The 24,792-nt window shown below is 41.6% G+C and overlaps 1 protein-coding gene across 1 annotated transcript; it reads right to left on the bottom strand.

The window, feature by feature from the left end:
• Positions 1–4,124: 4,124 nt before the first annotated feature.
• On the bottom strand, positions 4,125–23,839 carry sh3bp4a (SH3-domain binding protein 4a). Its single transcript, XM_026363500.1, has 5 exons — positions 23,724–23,839; positions 16,517–16,683; positions 13,563–15,910; positions 5,051–5,239; positions 4,125–4,584 (listed from the first exon to the last, which is right to left on the bottom strand). Exons 2-5 carry the CDS (start codon positions 16,638–16,640, stop codon positions 4,360–4,362), a joined length of 2,886 nt encoding a protein of 961 aa, XP_026219285.1. The 5' UTR covers positions 16,641–16,683; positions 23,724–23,839; the 3' UTR covers positions 4,125–4,359.
• Between the last annotated feature and the right edge of the window lie 953 nt (positions 23,840–24,792).

Here is a 24,792-nt window from a genome sequence, read left to right as displayed (position 1 = left end):
CAAGAACAAAGTTGTCGTGTTGGCAGAAGTCGTGAAGAGAGGAGACAGAGGAAGAAACCAGTGCACACACAGAGACAGCAACACAACCTGAGTCATCAAGACCTCCCTAATTGTTCTCTCTGCCCTCCTCCGTCATTGATTTGCCTTTTAATGAATGTGTGAGATCAATGAAACAAATTCACACACACAAACACAGACTCTGTGACTTTATAAGAACCACAACTCATTCTAATTGCACTCCTCTCTCTCTCCCTCTAACAAGGCTGAGTCACCCAAATGTCTCTCGCCCACCCACACAGTCCTCTCCCCCATAAACAAGCGCCTCCCTCGCTGATTTACCGCTAAGTTATTCCAGCGTCTCCTCACTGCTCTTCAGGTAGCAGAGGCCAAGTAGCAGCCAGATGCTGAGAAAAGGAAACAACTGGCGTCAAATCTGCTTGATCATAGAAACGAGTGGAAGTTCAGCGCCTGTGCTTCTACTGCCGACCTCGACACGTTTACCTTTATTAATAAAGGGTAGAATTTGGATTGATAAAAACTCATTAAGAGAAGATAACAAACAAGTCTGTGGGAGCGATTTGTGAAAGTCAGTAAAAGGAGAGAGAAAACAATCCTGCAGAGCCAACCTGCAGGACTTTGGTATTCAAGAGGTACACGAGACCCAGGTGAGTCCTGCGTCTGCAGACAGATGAACCAGGAGCAATCAGGAGAGAAGAAGCAGAGCAGAGATCTGTCACAACAAACCATCATGAACATATCAAAACACCACACAAAGGCCTGGTTCTATTCTTCACCAACATGCTGTGAAATTGGTTTTATATTCACCCTTACAGACACAATTCAGGGCAAAGAATGACCTGAAGCACCTTTTTAAAGTGTGCACACTGTACAGCAGGAACTTTTGTTTTGACTCGTACGTCTGGATGCTTCTCAGAAAGAGCAATAAGGAAACTAAAGGACAGGTGTCTCTCAGTCAGTAGACCTGCATTTGAAAACAGAGCTGCACATCTAGGTCTGTAAAAGCATGAAATGAACACGACACGACCCAGAAGAAACGCAGCTTGTTGAAGCTTGATAAGATTTCACAGGTGTGAAATCAAGTTTTCAGCCCATGAGGGAAACAAGCGATGATTCAGCTGAAGTTCTCCTAATCACTGTGTCGGGAAGTTTCACGAGGCTTCAAAATAATGGCTGTCAACGCTGAAGGAGGGAGACGTGACAAAACCAACATGAAGGAGTTTTATTTTTGCCTTTCAAGGGTTCTTTACATTCTCCAGACGCACAGGGTGAAACCAGCGCGGCCTCTTTCCACACATCCACACACGTCCTCCAATAACTCCAGATGAAACGAGCCGTCGGCCGGTCACAAAGCTTTTCATCTCGCCACCTGTTTTGCATTTTGAAAAGCGCCTCTGTGCTGGTCAATTTGTCCCGAATTAATGAAGGAAGACTGGCAGGAAAATGATGTTTCCCTGACGCATCCCTCTGATTGTGTGATTTGATGAACTGTGATGCTGAGATTACAGGAAGAGTTTGGAGGTGTTTGGAGTTTGTTACCAGTGTGTGTTTGTGCTTTTATATCTGTTTATATCTGTTACACTTTAGAACAAGACGTCGTCACTAACTTTAGCTTTTCATGATAAAAAGATTACACGTGTTCTCATTAGAAGTTGTATTTTAGTAGATCATAAATAAAACAGTGAAGGTTTTAAAACTAAATCCTCTGTAAGACAAAGGTGGATGTTAAAAATGAAAATGTACTTCACTGGAGCAGAGCTGCATATAATAAATATAAAACCTGTTGAGTACCTGAGCAGTTGCCCACTTTGTCCCATTAGGAACAATCTCGATGACGACGTCTGCAGAACATTTGACCCCAAACCACTAGGGAGCGTCATTTCACATTGTTACACATCATAGAAAACAGCATGGCAGCTTCCTTCAAGCAGCTTTTAACAGCATCAGAGAACTTTGCACATGTTCTCACCATTTTTCTTTTCGATATATAAATATTATTTTTAAATGTTGTTTGAAATCTGCAGGAAAAAGTACAAACACACACAAAGAGTCTTGAAATCTGACTCGTATCCAGGAGACAGTCAGGAATGTAGAGGGTGAGTCATTCACAGGCAAAGGACGACTCTGTCAAGGTGGCCTGTCCTCTGAGGGAGAATAATTATCTGCTTTAATTAAGTATGTTAAACCGTGTGTATGTATGTGTGTGTGTGTGTGTGTGTGAAGATTTTGCTTGCCTGGGGAAGAGAGCATGCAAGTCTGGATTTGTGTGCGTTCATGTGTGCATACATTAGTCCAAGAGATCGTCTGTGCATTCATGTGCGATGTTTGGATGTGTGTGTGTGTGTGTGTGTCTACACAAACAAAGCTGCTGTACTATCTTTGTGGAATTCACGAAGACAGTGTCACTCCACACACACACACACACTCACACACACACAGTCATTTCATGAACACTCTTATGCAGTGAGAATCACAGCTGGGACATTATTCACAAAACCAAGAAGGTAGAACGGTTTTACAGCCATTTGCTGCGTCTGTGCAGAACCTGTCACCTTAAAGAGAACGTTCGGCACGTTTGAGTTTCTACCCAGAGTCAAATAAGACGCGGGTGTCATTTTATCTTTGTCTATCCACTGAATATATAAGAGCCGTTCTTCAACCTGCCCATGTTTGAGGTGAGAGAGACTTTTAAAGGAGGGAGGAATCATGGGACGTGTAACAATATTTAAATCAGCCCTAAATTAAACACAGTTACAGAGTGATTTTCAATTTTCAGTTTTATTAAAAGGTTCTGAAAAGAAACACTGAACAGATTCAGTGAGTCACCTGTCGCAGGTGACACAACGCGTCGGTACAAATATAGAAACTCGTCGCACGTTTTCTGTTCAGATCAAATTCATATTCCGAACAGAGGAACAGGACGCTGCAGCAGACACACAGCAAGAAAAACACTGAGTGGAAAACTGAAATGAATACAGAAGATTCAAAACAGCATCGAGAGATTGAATGAAAGGACTCACTGAGCTGAATTCATTCAATTTACATTGAACAAAACTCAATCATTTGATTCGTGGTTTCTCTGACACTAAAATAAAATGTCCTGCAACAACAGGTTCACAGCTCTGTTTTACAAAACAAGAACATGAAGAGAACAGAGATCAAATTAGAACAGAATTACAAGGATTCAGTTTTCTGGAGATGTCAGAAAGTCAAGAGATGTCATACGACGGCAAATCAAGTTTGAATCGCTCCTTAATTCTGCAGCGTGGTTACACTGAAATATGAAAAATACAAACTATGTTTGCACACAAGAGAAATCGAAACCACTACAATGCAACACTGATGATAACACAGAAGTATAAAAAATAGAAGTATTTCTTGCATCAAGAGATACAGTATCTGGTACTTTTACTGCAAAGTTAGAGAGTTTGCTCATCTGACAGCAGCAGATATAAGAAAATGAAAAATGAAATTGAAATGTATGAAATAACTTCGGATTCTTTTTGATTAAAAAAATCTTTGCTGCCTTTATTTGTATAAAATAAAAAAAAATAAAAAACAACTGTAAGAGTCAGTGAAAGAATAGAAACGTCCAGTTGGAAACAGAGGGACCGGTATGGGAACCAGCTCTACAGGGGGGTGAGAAAGCTGTAGTTCACAGTATGTGTGCTGATGTACTGCAGTGGCTGAGGTCTCTGATGTTATCCTGAGGGTGAATTGGAAAGAGCGGATAAAAAAAACACAGTGACGGAAAAAACGAATCATACAAACTTTAATTAACTGGAACAAAATGTACAACGTGAGAAAAACAGGGAAAAAGTTCAAGTCTGAGACAGAAAGAGAAAAAGCAACAGACACAGGACAAGATAAAGACGAAATGAGAAAGATAAAGACATTCAGTGTTTTGTTTGTCTAAAGACACGAAATGATAAAGAAAAGGGTGAGGTGGAGAACAGGTGGAGAACAGGTGGAGAACAGGACAAGGAAATGAAAGCAGGAGGCGGAAAAGACGTAAAGAGACAGGTCCTCCAGGTCCAGCTTCACTTAATCTGTCCAAAAGCATTTGTACCTCCTCAACGAACCAATCAGTCCCACAGTTCCCACAATACTGAAGGTGGACGGCGCTGAAAGCTCAGAGAGTAGTCTAACACTGGGGGGTTTATCTGATCTCCACCCTCTGGTTCGTCCATGACAGACAGGCGTCTTTCCCAACTTCACCAAACCTCACAGATGAACCTCAGAACTAAGAACTCCTCCTTTCTTCTCCAGGAGCTTCAACCACCAGTCAGAGAATTCAATCCTGACACACTTTAAAAACGGTCTCCACTCAGGAAGAAATGCTCAGACTGCAAAGTCCCCATATCCAGTGGGACAGAAGGCGGCGCTGCGGAGGGTGTCGAGGCAGTTGACGAGGATCAGCGTGCCGGTCAGGTGTTTCCACCTTTTGGTGATGGGGTTCCTCATCTTGTCCAGACCGAGGTGGAGCTCCTGGATCACATCACGGTAGCTGTCCCCAACATGGGCGGCCCACGTCAGGAGGAAGTCGTAGGCTGGCTTCCACATGGACTGAGAGATCAGGACGGGGAGCGGAGGAAGACAAAGAAGGAGTTTCTCATGTTAGAATGAGTTCTGTTTCCTTCACTTTCTGTTGTAGCAGGTTTTCAGACGGGAGAGACAAGAGCCCCTGACCAGATCAGAAGCTGCCTGACAAACACGAAGCTTTCTTCACTATTACTATTAAATAATCCAGTGATAGCTGCTTATTTATTAGATGTCGAAATTCTACTTATGTTGTGTGTTTTAAATTTGACACGACGTAAATAAAAAACAGTTCAACGCTTCCTCCAAACAACACAATCATTTATCTTTTACAGTAAATGTCCCTCTGAGATTGTCATGTCTTTCTGTCCATTCATAAACAGATATCTATATGGACTATGATCTGGGGGACTATGAGCTGTGACACTGTCCGGACATTGTCCGGACTTTTACAACAGACTAAAACACGTGTTCACTTTCAAAGGTCACTCACCTCGTTGTCCAGCAGGCCGTTCTTGTCGCGATGCGGAGCCTCATAAGCCTCCATCTGCTGCCTGGACACTCGAGCCAGTTTCTCAGCCAGCTCCCTCCATCGAGACGCCACCTCCACTGCTGTGGTCAACAACACAAAATCCAGCACCAACCTGGCAACCAGACCCTGGCAGTCCATCTTCAGCAATGCCTGAAGGGGAAGAGAAACAGCAGAAGACTGGGTTTTTAATAACATAAAGTTTTTAGTGATCCAGATCCAGGGATGCTAAGATGAACGGACTACGGACCTAAATGAACTCCTATATATCGCTTCAGTGCTGAGATACACGCTAAACACAAGGTCTCCCAGGTCTGAAACATGTTTGTTAGAAATGGGTGGAAAACCAGATGTGAAGGGGGCCAAGTCCAGTAAGACTGAACCAAAAACTGAATTACTGAAATACACAACAACTAAACACAAACACTGGCAGCATCAAGTCGAAGTCATGACACTTTGTGAGTTTTTATCTGAGGGGCTGCATGGCACGAGGAAGATGTTGAACATCCTGAACAGCTCGATCTGCGGTACGTTATGTTGTGCAGACGTTCTGATTTCCTCCTATCCTGTTACTCATCATGTGACCACTGCTGTAATGCACAGCGATGCACACACTGACTGAAATTAGCTGTTTACCTCTCAACTGGGCCCAAGGGCAGAAAAGCAAACATCAAGGCTTAACACGCCGTGGTTCAGGGAAAAAACCATGTTCTCTGTGGAGGAGTGTTTGCACATAGTCCTTAACCCTGTCTGGAAGTAGTCGTGTCCCCCAGGCTGCTGCTGGAAATATGTTCTTACTCATGTAACCCGGTGAAATGAGGGTTAAAAAACACTGAGCATTAACAAAAGCGGCTGACTGGAAAATATGATGCAGTCAAGACTTATTTTCTTGAAGAGAGACACAGCTGCCACTGAGGTAATACTGTGACCAAAAACCACAGTGGGTCCATCCAGAGATAAGCAGAGGTCTCATCTGTGGCATCAAGAAGGCACGTTGCAGAAAACGCTTACTGAATATCCAGAATATCCAGAATGAGGTTTGCTGATGATGAAGCTGCATTAACGAGCTTCAGATTCCTCTAACAGAGACTGAGCGGCTGCAGCTCTTAAATGTTGGGACTGGAATCAAATATGGGACCAAACACACGAGACACAACAGGATGTTGTAGTGAACATGAGTACAGTACAGTACAGAAAATCATCACAGCAACACGATGTGAGTGGTCTGTGCGTAACGTTTAATGAGCCCCACTATCACTAACGCTCCTTTGTGAAGTGATGCTGAGGTCCTGTCTCTGTGAACGCCATCATTTCACAATTTGCTGATGTTGCTGCATGTTGCTATTTTAAGCATCTGCTATCCCTTCTCTTTAGGAAAATGAGTTGTGAAATGAAGCTGTGTGCTTTTATGCAAATCATTTCAGAGACAACAGTTCCCCGGTGCATTCTGAAGACCTGCACGGTTTATAGGCCAAAAATTAGAGACACCATCAGCAGTGGAGCCTTGATTTAATTTAATGGAGCTCAAGTGGTTTCTACTGATTCAGCTTAAACTCACCCTGACTGTCAGCTGCAGCGTCAAAGCACAGACACACACACACACACACACACACACACACCAGCATTTAGTACTTGGTACCTGTCAATATTGATTCCAATCAGATACCAATTTACATACAATGTTCAGTAAAGTGTTTCTGACACATTGAAATAACAAAATATTAAGATTATAAGCTTAAATTCTGTATATGAATAAAAAGTAAACTCTGAAAATGTGAATTCTGAAACTGACTCTGCTGAATGTTTTGTACACTGTTATTTAAAAATTAAAAAACAAAGCAACACAACCTTTGGTGGTAAGTATATATTTAAAAATACACAGATAGTTATCGATTTCCAAATGTACAGCTACAGGATGATATGCTTCAAAGCTGACTTTTATTGTTTGTATGAGATGTAGCAGGATTCTAGTCTCCAGTCTCTATCTTCAAGATACCAGGCAGAAAAATAAAATGTCTTCATTAACTCAAATGATTAAATTAAATAAAATAAGGGCCGAGTCTGTATGTAGACAAATATTTGTGTGATCCTTTGTCCAGGTTCATGTTACAGAGAGGAAAGAGGAAGCCAAAGCTCTCACATGTCATCAAGGTAAAGTAAACCTTCTACCAGACCGCTGTCCTTGCAAAGTGGTTTCCATTGAAAACCACTGATCTGTCCACATCTGATCAAAACAAGGCTAAGACTATATTATTCATTAATGAATTTTTCAATTATTAAGATCTCTGAGCACAAGTGTGTAGATACACAGTACTGTCATATGTGTACACGCTTCAAATACAGCGTCCTATGGTTCCATAAAGAGTAACTATGGTGAAGTTTTACACTCTAAAGGTTTGAGATCTGTCAGTCTGTCAGTCTGTTAGCAACAACATCGTCTTCATTGTGCAGAGGAACTGTATAAACCTCAGGTTATATGAATTCAAGTCACTAGAATAATTTATCTTATACCCGATGTTTTTAGCATTGTGTCTTTTATCTCCATTCTAAATGACAGGTCTGTAATAAAGTGAATTAACCTGAATAACCTACAACATTCAGGTCTATCTAAATGATTTGGTTTTCAAAGAACCATTTGGTTTATCTCTTTCCCCCCCTCTCTCTCTCTCCCTGTCTGTCTCTATCTCTCTCCACCACCTGGCCGACGAGCACTTTGTCTTCTGCTGTGATGTCCTCTGTCTGCTGATTCAGACTTCACACAGGTTTCAGTCTAAATATAGACCCGGCCGACACACAGGTCAGGGTTCAACACTTGCTTGCTGTCTGGAAGCGAGCGTGATGTGTTCAAATGCTAATCAGGAGCTGCTGTCCGTGCAGGACGGAGGTGCTGTTAAAGCACGGAAGGATTAAAGCAGAAAAATTCAATCTGAACATAGTTTTTTGGAAAAAGAGTGTTATTGTGCCCTGAGGTGAATACAGCCTGCACCAGATGGAGGTCAAAGGCCAGCGTCTTGCTCAAGGACACTTTGTCAGCTGTTCTTTTAGTTCCAGATCGAGTCATTCACATTCATTTATATATTTACTTATTCTAATGTTGAGCAACAGAAAACATTTGATCCTGATCTGGGGGTGTTTGTATTTTTGTATTTGCAAATGTTTAATAATCATATTTATTTTGTTTGATGATGACAGAGACATCCCCTCCTCACTTTCCTTTTCACAGGAAGCAGGACTCAAACTACCAACCCTGGATTGATGAAGATGTTTAGTTATTGTACTGTATCTGTTGGGCTCTGCAGAAATTACTGGAATTATTTGTGTTTGGGTTGAAATGCATCAATATTCATCCAAGTAGCTTCGTCAGTCTAAAGAAAGTTGGTAGAAGACGTCATATTTATGCTCCAAAGGGGGTTTGCTGTTCTTTTCTTTCTCCTCTTTCCACTCACCCCAACCGGTCGAGGCAGATGGCCGCCCACCCTGAGCCTGGTTCTGCTGGAGGTTTCTTCCTCTAAAGGAGTTTTTCCTCTCCACTGTCTCCTGGGTGCTGCTCAGTGGGGTTGTTGGGTTTTCTATATAATTCTGTATACAGTAATATTTTGTTGTGTTACTTGGATTTAACAGTGATAAAGAGTTGAAAGAAGATCAGGCAGCGTGACAGAGATAAGTTTTAATTTTAAATGAGATTTCCTAAAATTTTGTATAACTCAGTAAGAGTAATATGGCCACAGTTTCAACAGCAGGGTAGTCAGAGACGATGGTGGAGTTGAGAATACCACTTGATCTCATCTCTAATAAAACAATGATAATTGGAAAGCATTAAAAATAAATTGATGATGATGAGTCAGGGTCTGTGCTTGTGAGGAAAATTGCATCATCTGCATAAAAATGTTTGCTGATGTACTGATTAAGAAGATAAATGCTTTTTATGTATGTTGTAAATAGGAATGGACCAAAAATAGACCCCTGAGGAACTCTAAGGCTGTTTGTAAGAGGGTTGGACTAAGCATATCTATCAAAGGAGATAAAATAATTTAACAACACTTGATTTATTGCATCTTGTGCTAACATGAACAAAATATACTGGACTACAGCTTATTCAGTTGTTAAGTCCAGTTTCCGGCCTGGTTTTGGATGATGTTTCCACACTATTAAACATCCTTATTCTGGCGTAAAAATAGAAAACAGTCTGCTCCATGAGAGACTTAAGTGTCTGAAAAATATGAAATAGGGGCGACCTGCAGGAAGCCTCACAGCAGACGGACAGACGGAGCTGACGTGACCTGGCAGCTGTCAGTTAAATGAGCTTCACTTCTGAAGGCTTCAACAGGAAGGATGGAGAAAAGGAAGGAGAGAAAGTACAGGAGGAGTGATACACAGATGCACAGAGAATATGGAAACAAAGAAAAACTGAAAGAAGTAAGGAACCAACACGAATATGTTATTTTGAAAAACTCCTGTGTCTCTCAGTTTGCTGTCACAACTAAACAACAACCCTGTTGGTTTTCTGCATGCACCTCATTACAACCCACTTAATTATAATTGGAGCACAGGAGAAAGTCCGATGACGGGTATATGGACCTGAACAAAGAGGAGGTCAGAGAAGAGGGGTCGACAAAACTTTGACTGCTGTACTTTCCAAACCGATCGTTAGTTATCATTGTAACCATGACAACAGGCCTTGGTTTTAGATGGATGTTTACAAGTAGAGGATTGATTGTGTCTCCTGCAGGAGTGATTCGCCTCTCTGAGAGGATCTATTATTAAACGACACTCTTCTGGCCTTTCAGCCACTCTCCTCCAGTGATAACAAGGGGCGGTTTTCTCGTTCGTCCTCTGCCTTCGTAACTCGAGCTGCAGCGTTAAAAGATCTGCAGGCGTGGTGTCAGATGCCCCCCGAGGTCCCAGCTCGGTCCTGATCAATGGCTGCTCACGTTTCACACGGGAACACCTGTTGGTTACTGTGGCAGACCGTGGGGAGACATGATGAACTGTTCTAACTCTGTAGACGGAGCATGAGTGCTTGTTCTGCTGTAACACTTTCATTTTTTATGGTTTCATACTGACCACAGTGAGATGCACAGCTGCAGCTGACATGTCTTTCTACTTTGAAGATTTCTTAATTTAAATTTACAGATGACAAAACTTAAATTGTATATGCAAGACAATAGTGCTGTTAATCATATTTACCCCTTTTAATTCAACATGTTGCATTTCTAGTTTCAACTGTGTATTATATAACTTCTCCACTACACTGCAGTTGAGCCTCACAGGGCCAACGGGGCCCAATCCATGAAAGTGTCCTCTCTAAAACAAAGCTGTGTGTTGTGGTAAACTGCTTAGCTCAACATATGTGGTTGTTCTTGAGACAGCGCAGCATTGTTTCCAGTGCTATTGTTTAATAAAAAGCAGTCTGCACAAAAAGGATATACAGTAGATATATTGGGTGGTGTTATGTAAGCAGATTGGTTTTAAATATTGCAAAGCAGGGACGACACCACAAGAAACAGCCAAAGCGAGCTGGCTGAATGAAGAGCTGCAGACATTTAGTTTACATCTGTTACTGTTATTATCAATGAATCCGACTTTTATTTAGTCCATTAATCAGTAAACTCTATAAAGATCAGTTCAACACTTTAGTTGATTCATTTCCTTTTTTCAGAGAGTTTTGATGATGATATGTCGATACTATGTTTGTACAGTTTATATGGACATTATGCTAATATGGTAACCTTGTTCCTAATCAGTATTCCATACTTATTGTCAGCACATAACTGTGTCTACACACTCTCTCTACCGCTTGTAGAACTTCTCACATCTTTGTCTCCATCTCTTATTACAGGGAGGGAGGCAAAGAATCTATAATACTGTGAGTCCCACACCCTGGGTTCCTCAGCACGATATCTTTCAATTCCTAGTTGAGAGAAATTATTTTATCTTTTTTTTTAAACTAAACACCTGAATTGCTGTGTAATTAAGTCAATGTTTTTTCTTGACACTTGAATTTCTCACTTTTATTTGAAGCGTTGCACAGATTAGTGTGGATTAAAAACAAGCAGCTCACATTTTAATAAAAAACAATGACTGCTTAGTTTTAGAATTGAGGATGTTGAAGCCAGTGGATCTAACCATAGGAATGTTTTATTGACTAACAATTACATAAGAGTGGCTATTTTCTCCTTGGAGGAGAAGATTTGGTTTCAAGCTTATGTGACTCACTGGACTTTGTTCCTACAGCCTGATGGCAATTCACTTCTCTCTGGGGAAAATTCAATTCAATTCAATTCCATTTTATTTGTATAGCTCAATAGTTCAAATCACAACAGAAGTCATCTCAAGGCACCTTGCAAAGTATAACTGCACACAGAATTATATAGAAAACCCAACAACCTCACTTGAGCAAGCAAACATGCTGCAGGACATTTTCCCCAGAGAGCAGCACACACACTTTTACACACATCCCAAAATGGTTTAAGCAGTGAAGTATGGCAGACTTTTTGCAACAAGAGTTTTAGATGTGTCTGGACATACATTTGATAAGAAAACCTGTTCCTTTTTTAAAAACCCATCTACTTCTCAGTGAGAACTGAGATCAAAAAACCTCCCTGACAGATACCAAACCCATCTGATAATCATTCTAGAGGGGTAGTCTCATACTGAAATGGGATTTGTATGTGTTGCTCAAATTTAAGTTTAAGAGATTAACTCAGAGAAATGAAAACTGTTTTTCTGTAGCTGCATTGAGGAAACATCACATGATAATATGACAGAATGTGGACAAGTCTTTCACCGAGGTCAGCAGAACGCGCTTCTATATGGCCCTTGGTGATGAAAGTGTCTCTGGCTTCAGAGGGAAGATGCTGGACTTCAATAATAGGACATATGAGGGTATTTTCCAGTAAATAATAAAAAAGGAGCTCAGCAGAGTCAAGGATGTAGGCCTGTTCAGAGATAAAAAAATAAAAAAAACCAAGGAAGTCTTTGTGCACAGACCAACTTAAAGAGCCTCAGCAGGAGCTGAATGTAGTTGCTAGAATAAAAGCCTTTGAGAAAACATCAAAGTGCCTACTCCACTTAATTTAGTCAGATTATTCATAGGTGACATGACTTCAAATCAAACAGGGAGAGTTATGCAGGTGAGATAGGTAAAAAGCAAAAACAGCAAATGACACACTCCCTCCCTCTCCTTTACCTTAACACTATTGTCAAAGTCCCATTTAGTGAGGCACTTTACCTCCAGCTGCTCTGGGGACCACACAGTCGATGTTGCTGCAACAAAAGTGCATGCACGCTTCATCAAGTGTGGATAAACAGACGTTGGAAAATGTATTTTGCTAAAGTACTTTTTGAATAATGGTGTCTGGCGAAGGTAATGTCGAGGACTGCTTTGGTTTCCCCAGGGTGCCGGCAGCGTTGGGGAATAAAAACACAACGAGGTCTGCATGTGTCCTTTAGACAGAGTTGTTTTTCCTCAAACTGCTGATGTTAAATTTTATCTCTGTGCTTCCTTTTTACTGGACTCTCCTACCACACACACACAAATACACACACTTCCCCATCCCCTTCATTTTTCATGTAATGTCTATTCCCACTGTGAGCAACCTCAGGCTATGAGACAAGTTGTTTACTATTGAGCATTAGGACTCAAATCTTTGCCGTTCACACTCTGTCTGTGTCACATTATCCAGGCTGAAGTGGAAAGGAATCACATCAAGGGCTGTTATAGCAGAGACGATCTGATCAATCAAACTGCGAATGACTCTGATTTTCTCAGTTTATGTGCATCATTTCAGAATGAAATCTGTTGGCCTTTTGTTGTGTTAATGCAAGGCAATTTTCTTTTTCTTTATCTCTGAAGTAAATGTGTTTGATGTCCGTAAATGTTATTTCAGCAATAGCCTATAAAAGTTGGAGGACATGTGGAAATGACACTCAGTTTAAATCTCTGTGTTATTTCTCTGATTAAGTTCATTCAGTGATTGAACTTGCACTTCTGAACTCTTTCAAATGTTATTTATCAAATACACAAACTTTGATTGCCAAAGGCAACAGATTTTTCTAAAAACCGTCTTAAAGGTCAGGTCCACAGTTTCAACCTTTAGATAAAAAGGGATTCACTCTACTACAGTTGGCTAAATAATCCTGGAGGTCAAGAAGAAGAACATATGTGATCTCCTAAAATAGGAAGCTTGCACTTTTATGGCCTTGCCTAAGGCCACCTTTACACAGCTGTCAGATGTGTGCTCTTCCCTATCTGTACAAGCATTTCTTAAACAAGCCTACATCCTGCTTAAATATCCAAGTGGTTTGTTTTTCAGTGAACATATTTGAGTTAATATTACTCCACAGCATCTCTTTTCAAACTTGTAGCCAGGTCAGTGAAATGTGATTGTTAAGCATGCGCAAGAAAAATATTTCAAGTTCAATGTTTGATACAGAACTGTTAAACAAAGATAGACAACCATGCTTTATATCTTACCATCATGAGTTCCCTCTGGAAGGACTTCCTCTCCTTGTTCTCCATGTTTGTACACTCCTCTTTGAGTTTTTCAAGAACTGATGCCACCTTCTCTGCCTCATTGTCCAGGTCAGTTCGGCAAAAATAGTTCAATGGCAAATTCCCGTACCCCAGGGCGTCCGCAAATGCTCTCCAATTTCCCACATTCTCCATCAAAACTGTCCTCACGGTTGCGTAGATGTACGTAAGAAATTTGCAAGGCTTGAGGATCTGCTCCAGCAGCATGGTGGTTGTCAGGTCAGGTCCACACCAGTAAATGGGCTTAACCTTACCCAGAACCAAAACATTTTTGGCATGTACAAGCCCCATCTTCCCCTGATAGTATCCAATGTACCACTCTTTAGTTCGCAGCTGCCCTCGCAGTCTGATTTTCTCCTCACTGAGCAAAGCAATAACATCCCCCTTTTTGTACTCCAACAGATAGGTGCTCTTGTGCTGCCTGATCACCGTTTTGATCAACTTGCCAAATTTCAGGTTCGTAATGCACCGGTCCTGAAACTTTGGGTATTTGGAGGTGACAGCCAGCGGAGAGAGAACAATCTTATCCACCTCTTTCTTTTTCAGAAACCGCCGCTGGCCTGTTATCCTGGCTCCCGTCTTTGGTGGCGGTTGTGGAGTTTGAACGCAGAACTGGGTAAGGATGCAGTCAAGGGCGTCCTTGACTTGGACCCTGAGAGTGAAGTCTGAAATGCTATTTGGGTTGTGCGATGTGATCATATACAGGAGCCTACTAACCTTTCCCAGTTTTATCTGAAATCCCTGGATCACCCCGATGCCCTCACTTGCCTTCACTTGGTAACTGGACATGTTTGAGTACAATCCAACCTGGAGGTCCTGAGGGTACCCCAGCACAAACTGGTGCTTCCCCCACAACTGGAGGGCCACTGGTGGAGTTGATGTAGCCTGCCGACCCACCTCACTTACCAGCAAGGTTTTTGGGGCACAGTCATGCCCAAACATAGCCACAACTGTCTTAAAGGAAGGATGGATGTGCTTGGGTCCATACACACCCAGAGTTACTTTTCTCTGCATATGGTCCCAAACATTCATATTGTGGCTGATATACTGGGACTGAACCACAACAGCTACATACATACAAGGCTCTAGACTATCTAAATGTACCTGGACTGTATCTTTGTAAAGATAAGTATTAGGGATTGGTGTGTAAGGCCCTTCTTTGCAATCACTCCGGACACAAAGCACCTCTGCAGTGTGACAACTGTCAGTCTTGACAGTTACTGATACCTTTATCTCCAGTGTGATAAAGGACTTAATCTCCATGTTGCTAAGCTTTATCTCCACCACGGGGCTAACAGCCGAGCAGTGGTCACTGTTGAGCTCCAGAGGAGGGTCTAGTAAGGCTTTCAAGGAGATCTGCTGGTGGTCTCCATGGCTAATGTGGCCTTCAGGGATGTGCACACTGATGTGGGTGTCTGGGAGCTGAACAACCCCTCCATTACTGTCCAACCTGCACACAATATTGGTTTCCACTGGCTGAGTCTGCCCCCAACCTGGGCTCTGTCCCAGAGAATCAAGATCGTGGCAAGACCTGGCTAATTTTCTGTGGTTTAACCAAGCAGTCCTAAAGTCCTCCCTGCTCTGAAACTGCTCTGGAGAAGGAGCCTTAAGGCCGGTGAAGAATCCTGAAGATGGTAAGGTTGGATTCGACTGCGCCTGCAGGACAGACAGTTCTGAAAGGCTAGCAGAACGTTTACTCCTGAAAAATGGATTATCCCTGTGAAGGTTTGGTACAACCTCTTGGCTGGGGCTGGTGGGTTTTGTATTGTTAAGGTGGCAGCTGCTGAACCCATTGGTCATGACTGCACTAGTGTTAGAGCAAGAAGATGGGGATGCAAGAGCATCAAAAAGAATAAGATCAGCTGAATTCCTTACACAAGCATCTTTGCAGTTTTGATACAATGGACAGATAAAGGGGTTTACAGAGAAAGGGCTGTTATTGTAAATTGGTGAGGGTTTAAGGGACATCCCTGTCCACTCCCCCAAACCGCCAAATTCCTTTGATCCATCCTCGTATCCCTCCCCGAGACTGTCAATCATCCCACTGTCACTAAGCGAAGAGTTCCTGAAGCTGACTGGCTGAACATAGGCAGCTGGGATGTATCCCATCTCTGTGTTGTTGTGGGCGTACCACCATTCTCCACCTGATGTGTCCAGGACATAGAGGCGATCGCCCTTAGAGAATCTCAGTGTGGTGAAGCTGTTAGGGCAATAATCCTTTATGGCAACCACTTCCTGTGCAGCTCCATAAGAAGAGGACGTGCCCAATCTTAAGGCACTGGGAGAAGGCACTAAAAAGGAAAATTGTATTAGAAAAATGTACATTAATTATAGCCTTTTATTTGTGTTTGTGACTGCACCTAAGTGCACTCAAATCATTAATGGCTGATTACTCAAAATACACATAATCATACAGATAACAGACCAGTTGAACTAATGAGGTGATATTACTGCGAATCACAGTTAGTGTTCAGATTAGTTAAATCATTTCAAAATTCTGGAAACAAGTGCTGCATCCTGGAAAAAATAAGCCAGAATACTCCCAAAATAACCTAATTTCTAATCATTCTGGAAGCAATCACACATTTCCAGATCACTAGACAAATGTATGAGCACATGCACTGCATTACTTCCTATTTTTAGTTCACCTCATTAGCGTATATGGAGCATGTAAACAAAGCTGTAATGAAGTGCAACCAGTGAAGTGAAAGAGCCACAGACAGAATAATTCAAGTCCAGAAGATGAAAAGCACAAAATTAAAACAAATTATTGAAATTCTAACCATACTTAGTGAACACAGTTCTTCAAATGAATCATTGGAGTCATGTTCTGTACAGAACATAATTGTTGTACCAACAAGTACTTATGGCTGGTGTAGCAGCGGTACAACACTGACCTTTGACATCGTTGAGACTGGCTCCAGTGACTCCTTCACTGAGATCGATGAGTGTCCCCTCAGACTTGCAACGAGGGAGGATATGATTGTTGTTTGTCACTCTGATGATTCGATGGGCAGCCATGGCCGGTACTTACAGCAGCATGTGCTCATTGGCAGCTTTTATCCTGGATGGGAAACAAACAAAGGATTTCAGGTTGGCAGAGACCAGCCAAGCATTTAGCTGATGCTCGAATCTGGAGCTCATTCCAAAGCTGCAGTACTGAGCTTAATTTTCTAGATCAGTAACACAGTTAATGGAAACAAAGGTCAAAGTCCCAACAGCAGAAGAAAAAGGTTTGACAAATATCACTGCACTTATGAAGGAAACGAGTATGAAGGATGTGCTGGGAAAAGTAATGAGCTCCCAGATGAACAGAGAGAGTTTATCTAAATCAATGCAAAAAGCGTGAGCAGGGAATGGAAAGACAGTGAGTGATGGGATTCAAGGGGAGATAAATCGAAGCAAAATATAAAAACTATACCAAAAGAGATTTAAGGCACCAGATTGAAGTAAAAATGTACTGTAGCAATGTGACAATGTAGGAAATGCATAGGCTACACTACTGCTGCAGTTACTATAGTGCTACGTCCCTGCCAAACAATCCAACTCTGCTAAACCTGCTAAATAAGACAAACATACATAAATCCAAGCAAAAACATAAACATATTTACATATACACAACATGATCTGTTTGTATGGGTTTGAGGTCAAGGGTCTACCACGCCAAATTGGGGAAATCATTTCTATATGGACCTCACTTTGTGAAAGATAATCCCCAACTATTGCCATTAGTTCAGAAACACACTATTGTCTATTCACCTCATAAAAACTAAATCATGTCTAAAACTGCTTCCCTGTCAACACAAATGGATGGTTCATACCCAAACTCAGCAGTTACACTATCTGCAGTCCTGGCTGCACTGCACTATGTGTTTGGAGTGTTTAGATCTTTGATTTTATCAAGTTACCAATTTTCTTGTCGGAATTGAGCTGTGATTGAATTTATTTATGAAAACACACGGCCGGCAGATGACTGTAACCTGATTAGAGCGGCTGCCAGAAATTGTTTTGCAGCAAAATGTTGTGGAGTTACAAGAGACTTTATTATTCCTGCAGGATGTGGCAGTGGGAACATTTTCATTTGCACACAAATGATGCATTTTAATCTGATTAAAGCAACACAGACTGCTGCCATGTAAATACCTCTCACTTATTATCTTCATTAGCTTTTACATTAGGAGCTGAACTTCGGCGTTTTTACATTTTCCTCCACATGATGGTATTTGATGAAGAACTTGTGTGACGAACGTGTTTGTGGCATAAATAAGAAAATGATAGAAACACAGAGACTCACATTCTCCTCATAAAGCTCTGCTCTGCTCACAGTTGGTCAGAAAATGATCCAAAATGTCCATCATCTTCATCAGACAGCAAGAAAAAAAGACACATTATTTCCCATAATGTGAAAAGTCCAGTGAGATCTCATTCTATCATTTCTTTACAATTAAAAATATAAACCTGACTGTCAAAAAGCAGCTGTGTACATGCTTCTAGCAGCCAACATGGTGTTTTTGGGGGGAACACTAAGAAAACATTTTTCAATTTAAAACTGTATTTACTATTATTGCACTAAACAACAGGATGTGAGCAAACTTACATGAACTGTGGGTTTATGGACGCATGATCTATAATCCTAATCCCAAAGTCAAAGAAATCTATTGTTAATAAGGTGACTTGAATTTTTAACAGCACTGTGATTCATTACTTCACTAATCAGCTACTGCAGATCAGCAGTAACAACTTGTATCTCATGGTAAAACCGTTCTATATTTTTTACAGCAACATTTTTGTCAAGCAGATCGAAAATGAATGCAGTAAAACTGAACTACAAATTGTATAATTGGAATTGTAAAAGTCAACACAGGTTTAACAGTCTGCCAAAAAACATGAGTAGCAAAGAGCAAATGTTACTATTTTATTTATAACAAATAAAACAAATCAAATTATTATTATTGAGGCAAAAAACTGATTTGCAGGAACACAAGGTTTCAGAAGAGTAAATTCAATAACAGGTTTCTGCATTTCCTTAATCTGAAAGGAAACGAGCTGTAAAATAAATGTAGTGGAATAAAAAGTACAATATTTCCCTCGAGTACTTCCCCTTCACTAAATTACCCCACTCACACTATCACAGTACATACAAACTCTCACACTTTCTCATTTTCCTCTACACTTCTTTGTTTAGCCAGCTGAGTCCTAACACCAGCAAATCAAAATCATAATAAAAAGTTGCTTCACTTTTGTGTTTTTGCTCCCATGCAAATTCATTTTGCACAATCCCAGCAGCTCTAGACTTGTAGAGCTGGTGTATTTTCAGACTGCAGTTTTTGTAAATGTGGAAACAGATATACAGCCTAATGCTTTTGTTTTCCATGCTGTACTTGAAATGAACAGTTGCTTTTGGGAAGACGAGTGAAACCGTAGCAGATGTGCACTCTGGGATGCAGAGCATGCAGTGAAGAGAAATCTGGGCTTGTTTAATGGCTGCATTTGGGAGCTCCAGTTGAAATCCAAACTGCGAGGTGACATTTCACTTTCCTACACCCTCTCACTCACCAGGGAGAGAAAGAGTTGCCCATCGATAAAAACCCCTCCTCCTGCTCGAAAATGAGCCCTCAGCGGGCAGCGAGACTGAGCCTGCGATCAATAACAAGGCGGCAGACAAAGACACTGTCACCCGCTTTGATAAGACACAGCGATTTCTCCTAAATGCAGCAGCAAGTGAGGACAGCTAGGACAGACAGAAGTGAAAAAAATAAGAGGAAATTGGATGCTGCTGTTCTTTGTGACAGGAAACACTGCAGGAGGTTCAGTTCAGAGCAAACTGGATTCCTCCAAAGGACCCCTGCAGATCACCGCTGAGCCTTCTGAAGCTGAAAACCTTTGTTGTAAGACGAAAACCTCCAGGATTTTAGGAGGAAATGACAAAAGTCATTAGAGAAACATAAATGTGAAGCAAGGGCTGGATGTGGCGAAACTACTTCAGAGAAGGTCCGCAGCATACATACAGCATTTGGGGAAATTAACTTATTTTAGTTTAGTGTTCACATTACAGCAGAGAAATTTCAATTACAGAGGAAGAGGAAACACTAAGGAAAAACCTTCAGGGGATGTGCAGCAAATTGCTGGAGGGCTTGTGCTTGGTTACCTTCCTCAAAATTGCAAAGAGGGATATTTTTGCCCCGTTGGTGCACTGATATCCAAGTCGGTGAAATACTCGGAGTTATTAACTCACTTCAGTCTGACTGACAGAGTGGAGAAGCAGGAGGACGCCGGGGAGATGAAAAGTTTAATTAGCCGAGAGTCAGTTGGTTCTAATCCCTGAATGAGTGTTGCTATAATAACCATTTCCAGCAGCCATACGCATGCAGAGAGTTTATCGTTTTTCCATGGCAGCTGTTAAAATGAACCGATTACAGGACGAGGCATGAGACACGGCAGCACCAACCTGTGGACACGTGGCAGGAACCGATCACTCCAAACATTAAACAAAGCCAACAGTAATATTTAAATGAAGCTAACAACACATTTCCTGTGCAAGTGTTCACACAGACAATAATCTCAAACTGAGATCAAATCGGCAAATGCAGCTTAGATCACAGCTAATCTAAAGGCTTGTTCTGAACGTAGCTTTAATATGAACTATGTTGCTTCTTGTCCTGCCTCATTATCTAAAGCATGAAGAGTTTTGTCAGTGTCTCCTGAAGCTTTTTTTCTTCCTCTTTCCTACTTTACTTTACATTTTCCACCTTCTCTCTTTAGACCATTAAACACAGCTTTATTTGGCTCCATCAAAGGTCAACTCTTTAATCTAGTTTGCAGGAGAGTGAGTGCAGGCACTCAGGCTTAATTCAGTCTTGACCTCAGGGACAGAAACACATTAGGTCTAGTTGAGTCAGGTACATTACTGGTGGACCTGCTGTGGCCTGAGGCGATGCGGCTCTGCTCCCAGCATGCATCAGGACATGTGTTTACACCGGAGATGTAGTGGAGGTGAAGCAGCAAAAGAAATTAATGTGAAAAAATGTCCTTGAATGTTTGAAAACTGATCACATATAATGAGTTTCTCCTTGTTTGTCTGTCGAGTTTAATTGGACATCGTCCCAACATGGTTTGCAGAAGCCTGATGAGCAAATTCTGCACGAGAAACAGTTTTTAATGTGATTTAGAGTAAAGCAAAGAGCTGCTTTGATTGCTCACTGAAACCTGCTGCAGCAAAATCCTCCCAAAAATGAATGTGCACACATTGTTCTCTGGATATGAGGCTACAGCTGCATAAACATGCAAATGTCACAGCACAAATAAATGACACATTAGGAGAATTCATGCTGCAGTGGGAAACCATGCAAGAGTGTGCACCAGCCTGGAGACTGGAGGAGGATTTAAGGCCTTATAGAGTTTAAAATATCGGCATGTGGTTGTAGGATTCGAATGGTTTGTACTAATCTATAGATGTTAAAGTTTGTATAAGTAGGAAAGAAGACAAAAAAACTTTTATTTATTTATAAAGAATTCTAAAAAGTGAGGGGCGACTTCCTGCCTCCTGTAATTAACACGTGACGATGTACCTTGTGCTTCTTATGAATCTAACTTCATCACTGTCTTAGGAATATTTTAGATATGACGAGAGCTCGTTTCATGTCCTCTCTTGTGTCCTTTCCTTCATATTCCTGCAGCCTTCTTACTGTACATGTTCAGGTTTCTCTTTACCTTCTGATGCCTGCAGACAAAATAAATACTTAAAAACGTCCCACTTGGAATACGTTCAAGTAGATTGGTCTGCAGCGCCGCTCTGTCCTGTCCACCACCGCCCATAGCTGCAGAAATGTATCTGTAAAGTATTACAGCCGCTCTCTCCCCTCAGGATGAATTTCCAGGTAAATGAGCCTGTTAAGTGCTGAGTTTTAGTGCAGCTTCCACCTCCACGCTGCTGAAAGGAGAAGTCCATGCTTAAGATGAGAAAGCAGCATTTTTAGCCCATTGACAGGTCAACTCCCGAACAGTGAACCGTTTCATTTTCGAGTGTTCTGAATGCGATAAATCTCCTTAAAACACCAAGCATTCACAGATGATGTGATAAAACATCCTCCAGTCCAGTAAATGGAGTGAAAATGCGTTTTAGCCAATTAATATAATAAATTCTGGGAAAAGGTAAAAGCAGCTAATTGTCATATTAACCAGCATTTTTAAACACAGGTCGGAGCGGTGCTGCTGAATTCATCATGGTTAAAAGGAAATGTTAGAGATGACGAGGACGTGTTTTCTCTTTAGATTTTAGAACTCAAGCATGTAAAATGTCAACATGTACTAACCCTAACCACGTCTATTTAGTACCTAAACCTACACAGTTGCTGTTTGGAGCAACAACAAAAAAAGATGAATGCTCCATATGTGGTGAAGCAGTTGGACGACTTGTTGAAATAAATGTAGAGTAACAGAGCAGCTGATGATCTAAAGTATGTGGAGTGTTATTTGGTTCAGGGTGTAAAATCCCACTGGGAGCTCCAGATAATTACAAAGATCAGTGGCTTTTATTTGTAAATGAGTTCGGTCGATTACAGCATCAACACTGTAGAAGTGTAACTCAACACTGTATAAGGTGTAGTGTTTGTTTGTGAGTGTGTGGTGACTCAAATCTGCAATAAAGCCTGAGCAAACTCAAATCCATACTGGGTGTGTGTGTGTGTGTGTGTGAGAGTGCTGAGCAGACATTAATTACAAAATGGAGAGCACCTTTGCGTGGAGCTGGAAAAACGATGACATGCTAGTTTTCAGACTAAGCCTCAGAGGTGGTGGAGTGTAGTTCAAGACAACAAAGTTTGTGTAGTTGTGGAGACGAGGGGGGAATTAGGAGGAAGAGGAGGATAAAGACGATGTAAAGAAGAAGAGAGGAAGAGGCAGGCAGCTGAGATAAGAAGAGAGGAGAAGAAAAAAGGTACAAAGATAAAAACACAGGAGAGAGGAAAGGTGAAGAGTGGAGGAAGCTGACGATGAAGATGAATAAAGAGGAAAAGAAGACAACAGGGCTGCAGCAGGAGGAAGAGGAGGCTCAGAGAAGAGGAACAGAAGATGGTGACCAGATATAAATAGAAGGGGGGGGGGGGGGGGGGTAAAGTGGACAGAAGGGATGAGGAATAAGAAGAAGGAGAAATGAAGAGGATGCAGGTGAGCTGAAGAGGAAAAAGGAAGGAAAATAAGAGAGCAAGGAAACGGGTAAGGAAATGTGGAGGCGAATGTTAGATGATAGGAAGAATAAGGAGGAGGAAGAGGAGGAGGACGAGGAGGAGGAAGAGGAGGAAAAGGAGGCATGGGGAAAAGAAAAAAAGGCAGGAGAGGTGTGAAAGTGAGAGAGGAAGAAGGAAGAGGAAAAGGAGGGCGGTCAAGAAGAGGAAACATGGAGGTGAAAAGAGAAGCAGCACTCGGAGGAGGAGGAGGAGAATCCTAACAGGAGGGATGAAGATGAAAGGTGAAGGAAAGGAAGTGAGGCCTCCTCAGACTGACTGTGTGTTTGTAAGTTCAAATAAAATGTTCAAGACTGAAAAACCAAAAACCAGGTTGCAGCTAATTCATTAATGAATTAATTGGCACAGTGTGCGTGTTTCAGACCTGGAGGCTGCCTTCCAGACAGGATTTACAGCTTATCAGATGATCAGATGACCTTATCGGCCAAGGAGGCGTCGGAGCGCACAGGTGAGGTCACACTAAGTGTGAGGTCACACTAAGTGTGAGGTCACACTAACTGTGAGGTCACACTAACTGTCCGTTTATCATCTGCTGCTTAAATATTTTAAAATGAGAGAGAATAACTCACTATAAAGCACCATACACTCATTAAAACCCATTCAAATGTTAATTATTACTGTGTTAAAGTATTCTTAAAATAATATAAACACAAACTCACGGTAAAACGCTGAACCCACTATCACCAGACATGGAAAACTACAGTAATATTAGAGGAAGACTACAAATATTTTTCATTTGATTTAAGCCGAATTCGTCTCCACCCAATGTTGTGCTAAATGAATCATGAAATCACAGGGAATCATTTGTGTAAAAGACAACCAGGAGCAATACATTTCAAATTTGGCCGTAATGTGAACTGACCTTCTGCTCGCTGGAAGCCCGAACGCTCAAAGTGGAAGCCAAGTGAGGAGAAGGTGATGAAACCTGAATCCCGGTCACTTCGGTTTATCCCGCGTCATTTGTGTTCAGTAAAATAAAAAAAGACAAATAAAGCAGTTAAAATGCAAGAAGACTTGTTAGTTCCTGGTCCCAGAAGTTTTTAAATGTGGACACACGGACAGACACACGAGCCCCGGTGCGCCTCCGGTCCGGTCTGCGGAGGTGGAGGAGGCTGCTGCTTGGAGGGAGGCGGGCGACGTCACGGCGAGGGGCGGGGCCACCCTTTTCCCACACTTCCACCCTCATTAACATAATTTAATTCCTAACCCCTAACCCCTAACCCCTAACCCCAACCATGACTTCAACTAAACCAGGACCAGTTCTTCACATCACGACCAGGGGACCTAGTCTGGCTCTTCAGGTCAGAATCCACATTTTCAACTGAACCACAGTCTAATTGAACCACAGAGCACTATTATCACCACAAGCACAAATCATTTCAGTGGGTTTGTAGAAGGTTTAATGAAAGCTGTTTTCTGAATGTGGAAACCAATGAAATCATCTCCCAAGTCGCCTTTTAAATAGTTTGTCATCAAGTTCATGAGGTTCTTACGATGCATTTAGTAAAGGGAACGTTAACCTTTTAGACTGTTTCAGGGTGAAACTCTCATTTTTATAGATGCACTGGACAAAAACAACAGCCACCAAGGGATTTTAGCTCTCTGACAGCGTTTAATCACCAAACTCTCTATGAACTTTGCCTCATTAGCAGAGGACCATCCCGCTGCACGAGCCATTACCCTCCAGCTCGACTCATCCTTATTGGTAGAAGCTGTGATCATTAAAGTCTCCAGATGCAGTTATTTGCTGTTATGGAGCTCCATTTGTGGAAACAGTTTATTTATTATTTAGAATGAAAACACAAGCTTCAACCAATGTTGGTGTTGTGAGGATAAAATTACTGATATAATAACTACTGTGCCGACATAAACACTGTTTATGATTTGGAAACTGTGTAATATGTGTGTTAAAGGCTGTTTGGACTGATTTT

Source organism: Anabas testudineus, chromosome 2 (assembly GCF_900324465.2).
Source record: "Anabas testudineus chromosome 2, fAnaTes1.2, whole genome shotgun sequence".
Classification (NCBI taxonomy): Eukaryota; Metazoa; Chordata; class Actinopteri; order Anabantiformes; family Anabantidae; genus Anabas; species Anabas testudineus.
Note: the sequence above shows the minus strand (reverse complement) of the source record. Positions and strands in the feature narration are given on the sequence as shown.